The sequence below is a fragment of the Plecotus auritus genome (assembly GCF_963455305.1).
Source record: "Plecotus auritus genome assembly, chromosome: 5".
NCBI classification, from domain to species: Eukaryota; Metazoa; Chordata; class Mammalia; order Chiroptera; family Vespertilionidae; genus Plecotus; species Plecotus auritus.
Window position 1 is genome coordinate 81300935 of NC_137776.1, and position 18881 is coordinate 81319815.

General features: G+C 40.4%; 1 protein-coding gene across 1 annotated transcript in view; it reads left to right on the forward strand.

Annotated features, from left to right (window-relative positions):
- Nucleotides 1-18881, forward strand: part of ZRANB3 (zinc finger RANBP2-type containing 3) — a 273693-nt gene that overhangs the window by 213973 nt on the left and 40839 nt on the right. The window contains exons 9-12 of the mRNA XM_080670095.1: nt 8677-8796; nt 11248-11367; nt 15487-15666; nt 16433-16585. Coding sequence (XP_080526221.1) covers nt 8677-8796; nt 11248-11367; nt 15487-15666; nt 16433-16585 — 573 coding nt within the window. The remainder of the gene's footprint in view (nt 1-8676; nt 8797-11247; nt 11368-15486; nt 15667-16432; nt 16586-18881) is intronic.

Consider the following 18881-nt stretch of genomic DNA (forward strand, 5'->3'; position numbering starts at 1 on the left):
GCATTTATGCTGGTCTGTCTTTTGAGATTCAGAACTTGTACTTAGGAGGATAGAGGCTGAATAAGTTTTAAGTATGTTTGTTATTATATTCTTAGTTTTGTTATTACATTATTGAGATCTCTTTTTTAGATATCTCTTAGTGATAAGAAGTTTAATAATGATAATAAACAGTAAATAATTATGATAAACACTAAAAGGAAATGAAGATAAAATAATCAGTGTTACTGGTAAAAAGTCAGTTAGTGAAGGATCTCAGGTTATTAAAAGTAATTTTTTTTATATTATTATTCTTATTCCTTTTAATACTTATTGAGAATACACTGGATACAAATGCACCGATTTTTTAGATTTACGATCAGTGTAATACTCTCCTAGGGAAAAAAACAGATATAAGTGGTAGTATGACTTAGCCAACTTTTAGCTATTTTCTAGTACGTTGCAACAACATCTCATTTTTAGAGAAGTCCATTTTAAGAGAAATGCCAGTTATTTTTCTATGATTAAACCATCCCATAATTTAAATTTCTGTTATTTGGGGAATGGCAGCATTCCTTCGTGCCTTAAAAATTTTCCAGAAGGCAGACTGCTTTAAACACAGTTCCATTATGCACCAAGTGCGTTTCCTCTCTGCTGGTTTGCCTTAGCAGCTTAACACAGGTAGAATGCTATTTATAATCTGCAGTGAGATGTAATGAGGCCACCGTGATCGTCTCTGCCACACAGGGACTGGGATACTGTGAGATTGGAGCGCACCTCTTCCTGGGCCACTGCTGTTCAGGAACGGGTCTCTGGCTCCGAACCAGGCACAGTCGCCTTTTTCCTGTTCATTAGTAAGATGATTGGTGATAATAAAGTGCGAATAAAACAATAATGTTCTCGTGTTAGAGGAGGAAAAAAGATAGTGGAATGTGGAATGGAGGAAGGCTCTGTTAAACTTCAATATCCCCTTAAGAAGGAAAGCAGTGTAAGGATTTTGAGATGTCAGGAATGGTTAAGTTTGGAACCACAGGTAGAGGGATTTGCCTTAGAGAAGAGAAGAAAAGAAAAATCTCTTGTTAGAAAAGGGAAGGAAGTTATGATGAGTAAAAGTAAGAAAAGGCAATGGAATTTTCAGATAATAAATTCTATTTTCTCTGGACAGTGGGAAGTTTGAGAGCCAAGGGGGCAGAGGTTCTGATTTCAAAGAGAGTGATAAAGGTTGAAGTTGTTTCTGCAATTTACTGGAGAAATATAGTAATAATAATATCTAACACTTTTACAATGTTTGCAACGTCCTAAGCACTATTCCAAGTTCATATTATGCACTAACTCATTTACTTCTCACCACCACTCTTTGGGGAATAGGTACTTTTTATCCCCTTTTATGGTTGGAGAAACTAAAACAGTTTAAGGGTGTTGCTCAAGAGTACATGCACTTAGCTACCGTTCCCATAAGATAGCTGAATACATATAATAGTTGTTAATGACCGTGGGTTTAAAGTGGTGCCCATTTCCCTATTAGTGATTTTTCAGCATCCTTGCACAGGTATGGAGAAGATACAGAATTTTAAAGCCTGCATGTTCTATGTGTTATACTTTTTAACACCCAATAAAGTTTATTCATGTATACTTTAGTAGTACAAAGTTGATTACCAATGGGTGGAGTTAGGAGAGAAATTGAGAATGTTTTAAAACTGAATTCAATTTTAAAAGACTTAGATTCACTGTTGTGATTAGTGACTTTTATCACCAAACTTCCAGGAAATCAACTTTTATGAAAACAATTTTTTAGAAGTCCATGTACTATTGGCTTTACTTTCTAACTTTCTCTATAAATTTGAGTAAACCCAGTGGAGTATGTCATTAATGGGAATATCCTTGCTCATCTATTCTATATTAAGCAGAATGATTAGATAGAGTGATTGCTTTATTATATCTTATTCCAAAAAGTTTTATGGGAAGGTTAAATATCTAAGGTTCTTCTGTAAAACCATGTTGGTTAAGGTATTAAATTGGAGTTGTTCACTGTGCACTGTTTTGTAGCCCTTCTGCTTCTCAGTGCAAAGTGGGCTGCTTGTTGAACTTGGTTAATGTCAAAAGATTAGATGTATTCAAAGTGTTAGATTCCTATTTACAGATCTAGTCATAAACCTGCCTAAAGGTGAAATAACATTCACAATAGTTCACCGAAACACCTTTGGAAGTGAAGCTCTTGTTTTCTATGGGAAAATTTGGGCATGTGAAAATTTCCAAAACACCAGTCTTTCCCTGAAGGCTGTCTTCTGCCAGATTTGAAAATATTTTTTCAGGTTGATGAAATGGTTTCTAAATTAAGAACCATGAACAACCCTGGTCAGGTGGCTCAGTTGGTTGGAGTGTCGTCCCGCACTCCATGTCTATGGTGCATGTACAGGAAGAAAACTGATCAGTCTCTCTCTCTCTCTCTCTCTCTCTCTCTCTCTCTCTCTCTCTCTCTCTCTCTCTCTCAAATCAGTAAAAACATATCCTCAGGTGAGGATTAAAAAAAGAACCATTGATGGATGCACAATTCGGTGACAGCCAAATTGAATCATACACTTTAAATGGGTGAATTATGCCTTGTGAATTATATTCAGTAAAGCTGTTTTTTGTGGGGTTTCTTTAGAATCCAGGTTTTTCTGTCTTTGTCCTTTGGTTGAGGAGAGGGCTTGCTCAACTCTGAATACAAGGACAGGAGGGGATTGGTAGCCAACCAGCAGGATAAGGGGGTTGGTGGATGGAAAATTACTAAGAGGAGATATCCAGCACAGGGGGATTCTTGCTAAACTGACCAAATAGGATTCTTGCTAAAGGAAGGTCAAGAACTTAGACATCAAAAGTAGGCAATAAAAACTTGATCAGATCAAGAGTTGATCAGTTATCAAAAGTGGGGGTTCTCTCCCTATCCGGTTTGGCTCAGTGGATAGAGCATCGGCCTGCAGACTGAAGGGTCCCAGGTTCGATTCCGGTCAAGGGCATGTACCTTGGTTGCGGGCACATCCCCAGTAGGGGGTGTGCAAGAGGCAGCTGATCTTTGGTTCTCTCTCATCGTTTCTAACTCTCTATCCCTCTCCCTTCCTTTCTGTAAAAATATCAATTAAAAATATATTTTTTTAAAAAAGTGGGGTTCTCAATAACTGACTAAGCAAAATGTTTGGTAAGAATGGACTATGAGGACCTGGCAAGGACTGGTCAGATTCAAGGCCAAGGGTAAGGCCTAGTCAAGAAGATTAATGTTTGGTCAAGGAGAGAATCTTTGTCATAGCTCAGGTTTAATGTCTTTTTCATTTTTTCTTTCTCCTTGTTATTTGATTAAAAACTGACAATTTAAAAAAATAAGTAATTTTCAACAGGTCTTTAACGCAGTCTTTACGTTCGCTTATTTCAGAAAGCATGATGCACACCTAGTCACTGAAAAAAAAATGTAAGAAACAAATTTTACAACATATTCTCTTCATTTCTACATTTCTTTAAATGAGATGTAGTGGGCAGTCTTAATTATTTAAATGAGGTCTTTGACTAACAAACACATTATTAACAGGCCAGTTTCAATAAAATAAAATAGAATAGTCAGTACATGCATTTTCGGTTACTTCTATAAAATCTGAACCAGCATAACCTGTCATTAATAGAACCTGCCATTCCATTTAATGTGCACTTAAGATAGTTTGAAAGCAAGTTTCTGCTCAGATGACTTAAAACATGACAATGCAGTGATAGTTTTAATCTGAATAAAATCAGGCCCTAGCTGGTTTGGTTCAGTGGATAGAGCATTGGCCTGCGGACTGAAGGGTCCCGGGTTCGATTCCAGCCAAGGGCACGTGCCTCAGTTGCAGGCTCCCAGCCCTAGTCGGGAGAATGCAGGAGGCAACCAATCGATGCGTCTCTCTCACATAGGTGTTTCTCTCTGTCTCTCCCTCTCCCTTCCACTCTAAAAGTCAATGGAAAAAATATCCTCGGATGAGGATAAAAGAAAAAGAAGAATAAAATCAGAATAGTTAAAATGCATGTATAGTATGTTTTAGGATGCAAATCTATGTAATCCCTACCCATGACCCTAAAATAATCCTAAAGTGTGTTTGTACATAGTTATTTTGGTTCTCCAAATGCATTTTTTCCTAGGAAGCAATATCACAAAGATGATTAAGTTACTAAATTTAGTCCCAAGAGACTGTTTAGCCCATAATATGATTGAACTTTATAAAATTAATAGTCACCATAAATTATTCTGAACCAGTGGATTGGAAGGAGTCAGGAGTAGGGAGCTTGTGCTTTGGCATCAGCAGTTTCTGGTTGAATAAGGAAGGGTGACATGAGTGGAGGATTCTAGTAGAAACGGCTTTTTTATGAAGAGGCACGGAATGAGTCTGATGCTGGGGTACAGTGATTAGTCTGCAATGGATGAGAAATGAATGTACCTTAAAAATACTCCAACTTGCCATGTACTTTTTGAAAGGCTTATCATGGTAAATACAGCTCTTTAGGCAAACATGAAGTTTATTAAAGTGGTTCAGTTACCATGGCAACATATCTGGAATTTATAGCTCCTTATTTTGAGAGGGCTTCATTTCCACTTTCTGAGACACTGAAATCCAAGGCTAGAGTTCCTAACAGCTTCCAGTCTCATTGGGTGATGAATAACTATTGTTTAGAAAATTTAGACATACAAAAATGGGCTTTCAAATCCGCTTCCAATTAGGTATTTTTCAATTTTGAAATGCCCCTGTTTTAATTTTTTTTTACGACTACCAAAGCCACATATGGTCATAGTTGAATGAGGAGAAATAGCCATTTCAAAATATAACAGTTACCTAAACTTATTCCCTAAAGGCAACCGCTTCCAATTCTTGTAGCTGATCTTTTTAGTATTTATCTCAAATCCCTCAGCTACAAGTTTATCTTGCTTCTTGGTTTGTATTACTGTTTGTTTATAATTTTAGCTGTCACCATTTGCCTTCCCAATGTGGAAGATAAAATTTTAGCTCCTTTACCCCTTACCCCTCCCACACACCTAGATCTTTTCTGAATTCCCCTTCTCCCAAAAAAGTGATAGGTAGGTAGATAGGTAGGTACATGGATGGATGCATGCATGGATGGATGGATATAGTTATACTTTATTAATTTTATAGTAACTTAAACTAATTTTGTCTTGATCAATATTCACCATGTATATTATTAGAACCATCCTATATAATAAAAGAGTAATATGCAAATTGACTGTACCTCTGCTACACCCACAAGCCACGCCCACCAGCCAATCAGGAGCGAGTATGCAAATTAACCCAACCAAGATGGCTGCGGACACGGAGAGAGCAGGAAGCTTGGGTATCCCCGACAATGGAGGAAGCCAAGCTTTCCGCCTGCCCTGGCCTGCCTTGGCCTCTGCTTAAGGCTACAAAGTTTCAGTTATAGAAGATAAATAAATCCTAGATACCAGGGCCTCCACTTGGGTTGCTGGGGGATGTGGCCAGCCTGCAAACCACCACAGGCCCCTCGCCCAGGCCGCCTCACACCCCAAGGGAACCCCCACCCTGATTCAGGACACCCTTCAGGGCAAACTAGCCAGCCCGTGCACCAGGCCTCTAGCCTATCTAATCCTATGGGCGATCAGGCAAGCAGGGGAGGGCAGTTGGGAGGGACCAGGCTTGCAAGGGAGGGCAGTTGGGGGTGATCAAGCCTGCAGGGGAGGGCAGTTAGGGTGACCAGGCTGGCAGAGGAGGGAAGTTGGGGGTGACTGGGCCTGCAGGAAAGGGCAGTTGGGGGTGACTGGGCCTGCAGGGGAGAGCAGTTGTGGGGGACCAGGCCTGCAGGGGAGGGCAGTTGGGGTGACCAGGCCTGCAGGGAGGGCAGTTAGGGGCAAACAGGCTGGCAGGGGAGCAGTTAGGCATCAATCAGGCTGGCAGGGGAGTGGTTAGGTGGTGATCAGGCTGGCAGGCAGAAGCAGTTAGGGGCAATCAGGAAGGCAGGCAGGCGAGCAGTTGGGAGCCAGCAGTCCTGGATTGTGAGAGGGATCCCAGATTGGAGAGGGTGCAGTCTGGGCTGAGGGACACACCCCCTCGTGCACAAATTTTGTGCACCGGGCCTCTAGTGTTTGTAATATTTACAGGAGAACTGTGCAATATACTATGGGTATGTTTTCTTTCTTCTATAAATCATTTCAATAATTTATCTTCAGACTTTTTCCTGGTGGTTTAATTTTCTCTCAACATTTTTTAAAAATACTTTTTTACTGATTTTATTTATTTTTATTTTTTATTTTTATTGATTTTAGAGAAAGAGGAAGGGAGAGGGAGAAAGAGAGAAATATCAATGTGAGAGAGAAACATGGATTAGCTGCCTCCTGCACCCCATAACTGGGGATTGAGCATGAAACCCAGGCATGTGTCATGGTGGGGAATCAAACCAGCGACCTTTCAATGCATGGGGCGACACCCAACCAACTGAGCCACAGCAGCCAGAGCTCCTTTCAATATCTTTAAACATTAGTATTCTATTAATTTTAATCTATGTAAAAAAAATTGCCCTGTAGCCTTTGGTCCACCCCAGTCGGGACTGTTGCTCATCCAGTCTGCTGCAGAGCTCTCATCCTGGAGATTTTCTCTATTTATTCCTTGTGCTGAATTACCTCTTTATTTGATACTAGGGGCCCAGTGCACGAATTAGTGCACCTTGAAAGGAACTGTGGGTCATGAGGCTGTGGTGGGCACAGGGGCGGGTCTTGGCCCATCCTCTGTGGGGGGCCGGCGCCATCAGCAGATGTGAACGGTGGCTGCTGCCCCGATCACCCCTCAGGAGCAGGGTAGGTGGAGAAGCCCTGAGGAGCGATCGGGGCCGGCAACTGCTGCTCGCACCCGCTGACAGTGCTGAGTGATCGGGGCCAGCATTGGGCGCCAGCAGCGGGTGCTAGCGGGGCCGGCACTGGCAGCAGGTGCGAGCACCAGGCGGGACTGCGGCTCGCGGGAGCAAAGAATTTTTAGTAACCACCAGAGGCTTGCCCCGATGACAGCAACCAGCACCCTGCCTTGGTCTGGTGTCCCCGCTCACCTGGTCCACCATCCTGCCACGGCTCACACCCACCATGTTCTGTGCTCTGCCGCCTGCTGCCAACTCCCGCCATGTTCTGCACGCACCCCCTGGTGGTCATCGCACATCGTAGCAACCAGTTGTTCGGTTTTTCAGTTGTTCTGTCGTTTGGTCTATTTGCATATTAGCCTTTTATTATATAGGATTATTTTCTTCATTTGTCTACTCCCTTGTTTTGCTGGACCACATTCTTCAGTAGCCTTCTAAAAAAGTGTATATTAGAGGTAAATTATTTTAATCCCTGCATATTTGAAAACGCTTTTATTCTATTTTTAGATCTGATTTTTAATTTGGCTAGATATAAATTCTTAGTTGGAAATCATTGTCTCTTAGAATTTTTAGTATTGATATTGAAGTATCCAATGCAGTTCAAAATTTTTATTCTATTTTGATTTTGTGAAATCTTTTCCTCTCCTTTCTGGAAGCTCATAGAATCATTTCTTTGTCCCCAGTATTATAAAGTTTCATGATGGACATTACTCTAGGTCCATTTTCATCCACTGTGCAGAATCTTCTTAGGCCTTTGCCATGTTCCATTTTGGAAACTTAAGTCCTTAAGTTCTGTAAAACATTTTTATTTCTTTGATTATTTTCTTTCCTCTGTTTTCTAGAATTTTTTATTCATATATTGCCCTAATGGCCTGGTCCTCTAATTTTCTTATATTTTAGATATTTTAACTGATTTTTTCTGGGAGACTTTCTTATTTTAATAACCAGTGAATTTTTTATTTCTGTTAATATATTTTTTACCAAGAATGCTTTCCTTCCTCTTTATTTCTTTTTTTGTAGCATACTATTCTTGTTTTACAAATGTAATCCCTTCTAATTTTCTTCTCTCTATGCAGTTGATCTGTTCACATAGGTTGCTTTCTACAAATGCCTGCTGATCCTTAGTTCTTTGCTTTTATTTACAAGTAAGACATTAAATGATGACTGGAAACTCTATTTGTGGCTATGGCTTGTAAACTATGGATTTCAATAAAAGGTGATCTGACTGGGATGTTGTGCTGAGGAACCCCCAAAATCAATATCTTTAGTCTTTGCTCTTTGGGTGGTCAGAGTCCTCAGAAAATAATAATTTTATATGATTCTGTTCTCTGCCTGGAGAGTATGGGCCTGTGAGGGGTAAGAAGATTGAGAGAGAAGAGTAGATCTCAGCATTTATTATGTAACTTTCATTTAATCCCCAGGATTTTTATAGAATAGCCTACCTTTGATGTGGGATTCCTCCATCAGATACCTTGCATTACCCACTCTAGAAAATAAATCTCTAGTTTTCTGCCAGGTTGGGCCGAAGCCGGTTTGGCTCAGTGGATAGAGCGTCGGCCTGTGGACTGCAGGGTCCCGGGTTCGATTCCGGTCAAGGGCATGTACCTGGGTTGCGGGCACCTCCCCAGTAGGAGGTGTGCAGGAGGCAGCTGGTCGATGTTTCTCTCTCATCGATGTTTCTGACTTTCTATCCCTCTCTCTTCCTCTCTGTAAAAAATCAATAAAATATATTTAAAAAAAAAGAAAAAAAAAAGAAAGAAAGTAAAATGACTTTTAATAAACATTTTTATGATGTTAATAAGAATAAGGTTTAACTTTAATATTTAGGCAGGTGCTGTAAAAGATTATATTAAGATGATGCTTCAGAATGATTCGCTTAAATTTCTGGTTTTCGCTCACCACTTACTCATGCTCCAGGCTTGCACAGAAGCAGTCATAGAAAACAAGGTATGTTACCATTTGTCTATAAAGTACTTTCAGGATGCATCAATTGTCTTATAATTGAGTTTTTTTCCTATTTTGCATGATGGCATATAAGTTAATATTAGATATTTTTCTTGAAAATTATCCTAATATTATATTACTATTGTGTTGATGGTATCCTATTAAAGTTTGCCTTTTATACCAGTCTCATAATTTTCCACTAATCAAATGGCCTGAATTGATTAAAATATGCTGCTTTAATAGTCTATGTTGGGAATTTAGGTTTTGTTCATGGATATACCATTTGAGATTGGTATAGGCAGTTAAAAGTTAAATTTTTTGTTTACCCGAAAGGCACCCCTGGTGTGTGTGTTTTGTAGTTCTAACATCGAGGGGAAAGGAAGGATGAATTCCGCTGATATTTGTGCCCAGCTATAGTCAGACCTTTCAAATTCCAGGCAGCACACTCTATAGAATATGATTATGAAGACTTACTAGTAGTGTAAGTGAATCTATAGCTTAGGGCCAAGTAGTCCATCAGGTAAGCTCCAGCAAGCTTGCTGGCCTTCCTGCATGGGTTCTTAGGCCCACCTTGTTTCCCAACTGTTATGTCAGTGGCAGCATCTTCCATTTTTTCTTCCAAAGTTGAAACCTGCCATCCCTTTATGTGCGAGGGCTTCTAGAGATGCTCAGAAGCAGCCAGTTAAAATCTCCTGACAAACTGTGAGCTTGATATACACATGAAAGCAGAACTTCTTGCCTGTGTAGGTAAATTTTTTTAAATGGAGGAATAAAGCCATATTTTTTATTACTTTGTACAGTATAGATTTATCAGGCACTAGCCAAAAAATTCATTATTACCCAAAAAGTAATGTCAGTGTTTTCTTTATTGAAAGATTGATGAAAATAAAGTGCTGTATATTGAAAGGTACTTTCTCATTGATTACCTCATAGTGACTGTAAAACATCTTCTGAGGAAGAGTTAACCTTACAAATAACTTTGAAATGATTGGGCCGTACTTTTAGACTCACAGTATTTTCTTATTCAGATTCCATTATCCCTTAAAATACTAGAATCTATTCCAAGAGGAGCAGTCTGCTTCTTTTCCCCACTTCTGCTTTCCTGGTGGATTTAGAATCCCATTTACATCACTAAGAATAAAAAATGTAGATATCCTGGTGTTGGAGGTGAACTGCTCAAAACAATGTATTTTCTTTAGAAAGACTCTCTGAAGATTTTATAATCTCCCTAATGGATAGTAAATGGATCACTGATCATTTTATATCTGTTTGTGAAGACAGAGAAAGTTACTAAGGGACATTCTCTTTAGTGATTAACTTGACTGTCTTCTTATATAAGTGAATATTTCTGTCTCAACTATTTAAGACTATGTTTTCCATAAAAGTGCACATATAAGTGAGGTTATTTGAAATTCAGGGCTTATACTTGTTTTACAAAGTTGAGAAATAAGTTATTTTTAGCTGTTCTAACATACTGATTGCTTCCTTTTCTCAACTCACATCATTCTTAAAACTCAGAACTGTTCAGTTAGGCACTTAATGTTTCCCTACTTCTTAAAATCATGGGTGCGTCTCTTGTCCCCCACCTCAATGGAGATGCATATTTCTTTTAAGTTTAATAATGTGAAAAAAAGAGAACTCAAATGGTACATTAAAAAAGATATTTTCCCAGTTACTATTGGGATATTTCAGAAATAGATGTACTGCTTTTCATGAATTTCTAATACATGGGCAGGTGCCCTTTTTCCTTTCATGCATGTCTGATTTTACTTTTTCTCTGGAGGTAGTGGTCCTATAACTAGAAAGTTAGTCTGATACATCATTATATTGAAAATTGGCATATTAATTTACATGGAATTTTACTGAGACAACTTTAGTTTAATTCAGTCATGATTTATGGAATTCCTGCTACGTACAAGGCATTGCGCTTGGCAATGATGGTATAAAGATGAATTAGGCATAGCGCCTACCCTCAAGTAGCTTAAAAGATTAAAAAATATAAAATTGCTAGGCCCTAGCTGGTGTGGCTCAGTTGGTTGGAGTGTCGTCCCATACACCAAAAGATGGTGGGTTCGATTCCCGGTCAGGGCACATACCCAGGTTTTGGGTTCCATCCTGTGTGGGAGGCCACCAATTGATATCTCTCTCTCTCTCTCTCTCTCTCTCTCTCTCTCTCTCTCTCTCTCTCTCTCTCTCTTCCTTTCCTCTCTCTAAAAAATGAATAAATTGTTTTTAATCTTGAAAATAAAACTCAAATAATAAAAAACATAAAATTGTTATCAGAAGCTATTAAGAAATTTGGTTAAGATTCTTCTTGTATGTTATTTACCAACCTGTCATCTTAACCAGTTTCTATTTTATTATGTGAACATAAAAATAAGCTTTAAAGTTTATAAAATAGGATGGGTACATATGGGCTTGTCCTAACTTTGCCGTTTCCTTTGTTAATGCTAGACTCGATATGTTAGGATAGATGGAAGTGTTCCGTCTTCAGAAAGAATACATCTGGTTAATCAGTTTCAAAAGGATCCTGAGACTCGTGTGGCTATCCTAAGCATTCAGGCTGCTGGTCAGGTAAGAAATTTCATGCCTCAACTTGATAATAAAATGTCTTTGAATTCATAAAAAGGCTATTAACTATAGTGATAACTTTATATCTGGTATCTAGTATGATCAATGTTCATTCTATGTTGGAGAGTGCTGGAAAGTATAATAGAAGGAGACCTCAATACCGCTGACTGAAATCTTCCTAAATTTTCAAGGAAAGAATTTTCTAGAAGAATATAGTACATTTGATTGTAATACTATTTCATGGCTGTTTTTCCTTCCTTTGAATTTTTCTGGAATTTTCCCATCCTTTTCTTATAGAATTTATCTTACTTGGTTATTTTCCTCAGAGTCTATAAGGTAAGATGGCCTGAGGATTAAGAACTCTGTTTCTGAGAACTTTGTATGGGGTGCCCCTGGTTTGGTCCTTAGAATTACATTTGGCACCCGGTTGGCATGGCTCGGTGGTTGAGTGTCAACCTATGAACCAGGAGGTCAAGGTTTGATTTCCAGGCAGGGCACATGCCCGGGTTGTTGGCTCGATTCCCAGTGGGGTTGGAGGGGGGTGGCGTGCAGGTGACAGACGATAAATGATTTTTCTCTCCTCATTGATGTTTCTATCTCTCTCCCTCTCCTTTCCTCTCTGAAATACACACACATACACACACACGCACACACACACACACACTAGAGGTCCAGTGCATGAAATTTGTGCACGGGGGGGGGGGGGTGTCCCTCAGCCCAGCCTGTACCCTCTCCAATCTGGGACCCCTCAAGGGATGTTTGACAGCCTGATCACCGTTAGTTAATGGGCAGTCGGATATCCCTCTCACTATCCAGGACTGCTGGCTCCCAACTGCTCACCTGCCTGCCTTCCTGATTGCCCCTAACCGCTTCTGCCTGCCAGCCTGATCACCCCCTAACCACTCCCCTGCCAGCCTGATTGATGCCTAACTACTTCCCTGCCAGCCTGTTTGCCCCTAACTGCCCTCCCTGCAGGCCTGGTCACCCCCAACTGCCCTCCCCTGCAGGCCTGGTCCTCCCCAACTGCTCTCTCCTGCAGGCCTGGGTCCCCCCCAACTGCCCTTCCCTGCAGGCCCAGTCGCCCCCAACTTCCCTCCTCTGCCAGCCTGGTCACCGCCAACTGCCCTCCCTTACAGGCCTGGTCCCTCCCAACTACCCTCCCCTGCTGGCCTGATCGCCCACAACTGCCCTTCCTTGCAGGCCTGTTCCCTCCCAACTGCCCTCCCCTGCTGGCTATCTTGTGGTGGCCATCTTGTGTCCACAGGGGGGCAGCCATCTTGTGTGTTGGAGTGATGATCAATTTGCATATTACTCTTTTATTAGATAGGATAGAGGCCTGGTGCATGGGTGGGGGCCAGCTGGTTTGCCCTGAAGGGTGTCCCAGATCAGGGTGGGGGTTCCTTTGGGGTGTGGGGCGGCCTGAGCAAGGGGCCTGTGGTGGTTTGCAGGCCGGCCACGCACCCCGGCGACCCAAGTGGAGGCCCTGGTATCTGCGATTTATTTATCTTCTATAATTGAAACTTTGTAGCCTTGAGTGGAGGCCTATGCTGGCCAGGGTGTGCAGAAAGCTTGGCATCCTCCATCGCCGGGGGCAATTCAAGCCTACTGCTCTCTCCAGCTTTGTGGCTGCCGCCATTTTTATTGGGATTTATTTATCTTCTATAATTGAAACTTTGTAGCCTTGAGTGGAGGCGTAGGCCAGCCAGGGTGTACAGAAAGCTTGGCTTCCTCCATTGCCAGGGAAACCCAATCCTCCTGCTTGCTCTGTGGCCGCAGCCATCTTGGTTGGGTTAATTTGCATACTCACTCCTGATTGGTGGGCGTGGCTTGTGGGTGTAGCGGAGTGGTGGTTAATTTGCATATTACTCTTTTATTAGATAGGATATATATATTTAAGAATTATGTCTGCCTGCAAATAAATAGAAACCCTTATTAAGAAAGACTTAAATACTTAGTTCTCTCATGTAGACAGTCCAAGGCTAGCATGGCTTTCTGCTTCACCACTCCTAGCAGGTCTCTCTTTCCCAAGAGGGCTGCTCAAGCTTCTGCAGAGCTGCCATCCAGACAGCTGGCTGAAAAGAGGCATGCTACCTCTCACCGGCCCGTGGTCAGTCCCATGGCCACAACTAGCCGCTGCAAGGCAGGCTGGGAAAAGTAGCCTGTTTTCCAGGTAGTTATGCTAAAAGTCAGGTGTTACTTTGCAAAGGAATAAGACAAGAATAGGTACTAGGGAAGGCAGTAGCAGTCTCTGCCACACTGTAGAAGAGGGGAGCCTTCTGGATTTTTTTTTCTACTAATATTCTGAAATACTTCAATGTAAATGTCTGAGCCACGATATTTAACATCTGGAAAAGTAATTGAATATATAGCTGTGCGTCCAACCTGGTGTATGCCATATCTGGCATCTTCCGTGGACTTGAATCTGAACCAGTGCCAAAGATCTGCTTTTACCCAGCAAACTATATAAGATTGTTTATAAGACTGTATATACAGAAAAACTCCATGAGGATTTACCCATATATACATACAATTTTACATGGTTCTAGAACTCACTAGGAATTCTAACCCAAAGGATGATTGTCTCAACACTTTCATGCTCATGTTGGATTAAACTTCCAGTAATCTGAGTTTTATATGTTAGAATATTCCAGGCATAGAAAATATCACCAAAAAGCTTAAAATTAGAAATGGAATGCTCATAGTATGGGAGAAGCAATGTAGGTGGAGCCAGGCAAGAGAGCTTAGGAGTGGCCTGAGAAAAGACTTTGAAGTTAAGATTGACAGGGCACTCACCTTTTATTCTAGGCTGTATTCCTGAGGACCTTGCATCATTCAAAACTCATGTACGCGGACATGGTATCTTCATAGGAAGAAAGGAAAGTAGAAAGAGCGTTGCTCTCAGGGTGTGTGAATCTTCCGTTGTAGTTTAGAAGTGTCTTAGAAGGATGCTGAGCCTGCCAGCATACTCCCCCTTCATTGTCATATGGTCACATGATGCTTTGTACATGTTTAAAGGTGTCCCTCTTTAAATACGACTTCTTAATTTTTGACATCATCTCTAACATTTTGTGGCATTCCCTGTCCTAAACAGCAGCACAGTTTAGCATGGTGATGGTTTGGCTCTCTCCATGTTTTTGTTACTTCTAACTTCTGTTCCATAGTGATCGATCCTCAGTGAATTTTTCGGCTTGAGAACTAATGCCACCATTGAATGAAGGTTAGCATGATGTTGTTATGAGATATAAAAATAGTTTAAGTTAAAATCATATGTCAAAATAACAATACAGCAGTCATAAGAGTCCCTCCCTTCAAGTTCTAGTGCATGTGATCATCAGCATGGATTGGATGACACTCTCAAAGGATGGCAGGTGTTTCTGTCGACCACCTGCATGTGGCAATAGCATAAGCAGGGTTCACAGTTCACTCAGCCTGCCAACTCTAACATCATGCATTTTTTACTCACTTTTAGTTTGAGGAGATTTGTTTATTTCATATATTATTTATAAAACAAGACAGTTAATAGTTTCAATGTTGCACTATTTCAAACTGATGTAAAATGCAATTGCATAAAAAATGAAATTGTGTTATATATATTGAGATACAAGCTAGTAGACTTCAGAGCCTTTGGAATGTAACATAAGAAATTTCATAGGAAGAGAACAATATGACTGGAGACGTGATTTTCTTGCTTTATAGAACAGCAGTATGAATTAAATGAACAGAGGATGTCATTGCTCTCTCCTAGTTGCTATGGATACCATGTGTTAGAAATTATACTCTCATTTATGATGTATTTTCTTAGCTTTTCCAGTGGTAATGTGAATCCAGTCCTCATCAGACGATAAAGTAATTCTGTGTGTGTGTGTCCATCAAGCTGACTTTTGAAATGTTGAAATACATTTTGAATGTGTGTTTTGTAGTTCACCTGGCTGTCTTGCAGTCTTCATCTGCCTTTCGTGAATTATATTTTCTTAATTTGGCTTAGTATGAAAAATTGATCTGTTTTTAAGTCCTTCAGCGTTCTCTTCTCCATTTAATGTGTTCAGAAAGACTATTACACATGGCTCTATTTTATATTCTCAGTTTAGTTACATCTTGGTTTCTTCACTTTATTTTGCTAAGGGTTTGACATTTACTGCTGCAACTCATGTTGTATTTGCTGAGTTGTACTGGGACCCTGGGCATATAAAGCAAGCAGAAGACCGTGCTCACCGAATTGGACAGTGCAATTCTGTGAATATTCACTACCTCATTGCAAATGGGACTCTAGACACCCTCATGTGGGGAATGTTGAATCGCAAGGTAAGGCTTGAGTTTAAACCAGGTTACCACCTTACTGTTATCCATAGTCTACATGAGTTAAGAGGATGAGTTTTAGTGTTTTCAGGCAAAGGATGCCTAAGTACACTAAGATATTGGTGATAATAGAAAAGGTTGTACCGTACCTACTATCCTTTGTAATAGAGACAGGCATGAATTTACGTGTATTCCTATTGTATTCATGCCCTTCTACCACTTTAGAGGCTAGAGGAGAGGGGTAGCTAGCAAGGAACCATAATGCTTTCAAGCACCAAGTCTTTTTCGGAAGTAAAGAATAAACCCTTTCTCTGAAGGATTCTTGAATCCAGAGCTAATGTTGGATAGAGGACACCCTGCATCCAGACTCTAGAAAAGGTAGGAGGGACATTGCTTGCTCTGTCCCCGGAGCTGTCTCTTCTCCCAGCCTTGAGGAATGTTTATAGAAAGGATTTGACTAAAGATTAGAAGACAGTTTTTAAGCACTGAGTATAGATATTCAAAATGGCCATTCATATATAGTTTCAAAAGATTATAAATATCAGAATAAAAGTTTTTATGAGAAAAGCCAATAGGATAATTTGTCTAGTGAAAACTGGTAATTTGGTTGTGATTTTGAATAATTATATTACTACAGCACATGATATGTTGAAGCAATATGATTTTCTTTAATGGATTGTTTGTGATTCAAATGCAAAATCAAGATATTGCTTAGCAAATAATCAGCAGTGAGGCGAACATTACGAAGGTCACATGCTTCTCCCTCCTACAGGCGCAGGTTACCGGGAGCACATTGAATGGTAGGAAGGAGCGACTTCAGGCTGAGGAAGGGGAGAAGGAAAAATGGGATTTCCTGCAGTTTGCTGAAGCTTGGACTCCCAATGAGAGTTCAGAGGAGCTCAGGGATGAAGTTTTGTTCACTCATGTAAGACGATTATATGACTTATCCTTTTCTATTTTTTAATATCCTGAAACTATAACTTTATTGTATACTAGAGACCCGGTGCATGAAATTCATGCACTGGGGGGGGGGGGGCGGGGTGGAGAGGGGGGGAGTCCCTCAGCCTGGCCTGTGCCCTCTTGCAGTCTGGGAGACCTCGGGGGATGTCCAACTGAAGGTGGGGAGCAGGCCTAAGCCGGCAGTCAGACATCCTTAGCGCTGCTGCGGAGGTGGGAGAGGCTCCCGCCACTGCCACTGCACTTGCCAGCTGTGAGCCCGGCTTCTGGCTGAGCAGCACTCCCCCTGTGGGAGCACACTGACCACCAGGGGGCAGCTCCTACGTTGAGTGTCTGCCCCCTGGTGGTCAGTGTGTGTCATAGCAACTGGTCGTTCCGCTGTTCGGTCGATTTACATATTAACCTTTTATTATATAGGATTGTTTTAAATAGCAATCTTTACTTATTCGTGCTATTGAAAGCTAGCCTCCACATAAAGCTGAAAAACTGCTTAGAACCAAAAAATAACAGATGGAAGGAGGCTGCAGCTGTGGTTTGTATCTTCCAACAGTTAATATCAGTGCCTCACTGTTCAGTTCCTTAGAAAAACAAGCTAAGTAGAATCCAACTTCAGAGAAAAATACAGAAGGCTATCTTTATGACCCTGAGGGTTGGGAAACATGTATTAAATTTGCCACAAAATGTAACATAAGCAAGTTTCAGACCCCTTTTGGGACAATATGGTATGAGAATTATGGGGAGTTTAATTTTTGAAAGAATTGATCAGAAATTGTAAGAATAAAATTAAAGTCTATACATGTTTTTTCATAATATAAATTTAAAAATTTAATATAAAGTTTAGTTCCATAAAAACATAATATTTTTATGTGGAATCTTATTAAATTTTTATGTAACTTATTTGCAGGATTAGTTGTTTATTTTCTAGGATGCTAGAATGCCATTTTGTCAAATGTTGCTAAAAAAGTAGAAGGATTGTTTGTAAAAATTTTATATATATATATATATATATGTATATATATATATATATATATATGTGTGTGTGTGTGTATATATATATATATATATATATATATATATATATATATATTAATTTCAGAGAGGAAGGGAGAGGGAGAAAGAGATAGAAAATCAATGATGAGAGAAAATCATTGATTGGCTGCCTCCTGCACGCTCCCCTCTGGGGATCGAGCCCGCAGCCTGGGCATGTGCCCTTAACTGGAATCGAACCTGGGACCCTTTGGTCCACAGGTTGACGCTTTATCCACTGAGCCAAACCAGCTAGGGCTGTAAGAATTTTTTTTTAATTAAACAATTCCTTTTAGTAGTGTTTATTACATTATACTTTGGTCAATTAAAAACCAGTTATTCGCCAAAACCGGTTTGGCTCAGAGGATAGAGCGTCGGCCTGCGGACTGAAGGGTCCCGGGTTCGATTCCGGTCAAGGGCATGTACCTTGGTTGCGGGCACATCCCCAGTGGGGAGGGTGCAGGATGCAGCCGATCGATGTTTCTCTCTCATCGATGTTTCTAACTCTCTGTCCCTCTCCCCTCCTCTCTGTAAAAAATCAATAAAATATATTTAAAAAAATAAAAATAAAAAAAATAAAAACCAGTTATTCTAGGTATTTAAAAAATATATAATTCAAACTATAAAAATATAACTCTTATTTGTAGTTTTCCTTTCTCTAAAATTTTCTAACTATTGAACTATGTTTAAAATTTCATTTCTATGACAAGTATTAAGAATTTGACATTTGACACACATATGTACATGTTTATTGTGTTCATGTGCACCTGAAGAAAAATATATCTTTGTATAAAGTTGAAGGTCACCCAGTCACCCTGACCGAAGCTTGCTTTCCTGAGTTTCTTGTCTCTCATAGGTTACTGTTTTCTTGCACAGGTTTTCCAGTGCGTGGCTTTATGCACACGTGGTATCACAGAGAGTTCTGCCCACGTACCTGCGGTTTGCTTTCCACTGTTTCAGTTACCCATGGTCAAGAGTGGTCCAAAAACATCAAATGGAAAATTCCAAAAGTAAACAATTCATAAGTGTTAAATTGTGCCACCATTCTGAGTAGCGTGATGAAATCTCATGCCATTCTGCTCCAGTCCACCCAGGACATCAATCATCCCTTTGTCTCCACGTTGCATATGTCCCGCCCATTAGTCACTTAGTAGCCGTCAGGATTATCAGATTGACTGTCCCAGGATTGCAAAGCTTGTGTTCAAGTCACCCTTATTTTACTTAATAATGGCCCCAGA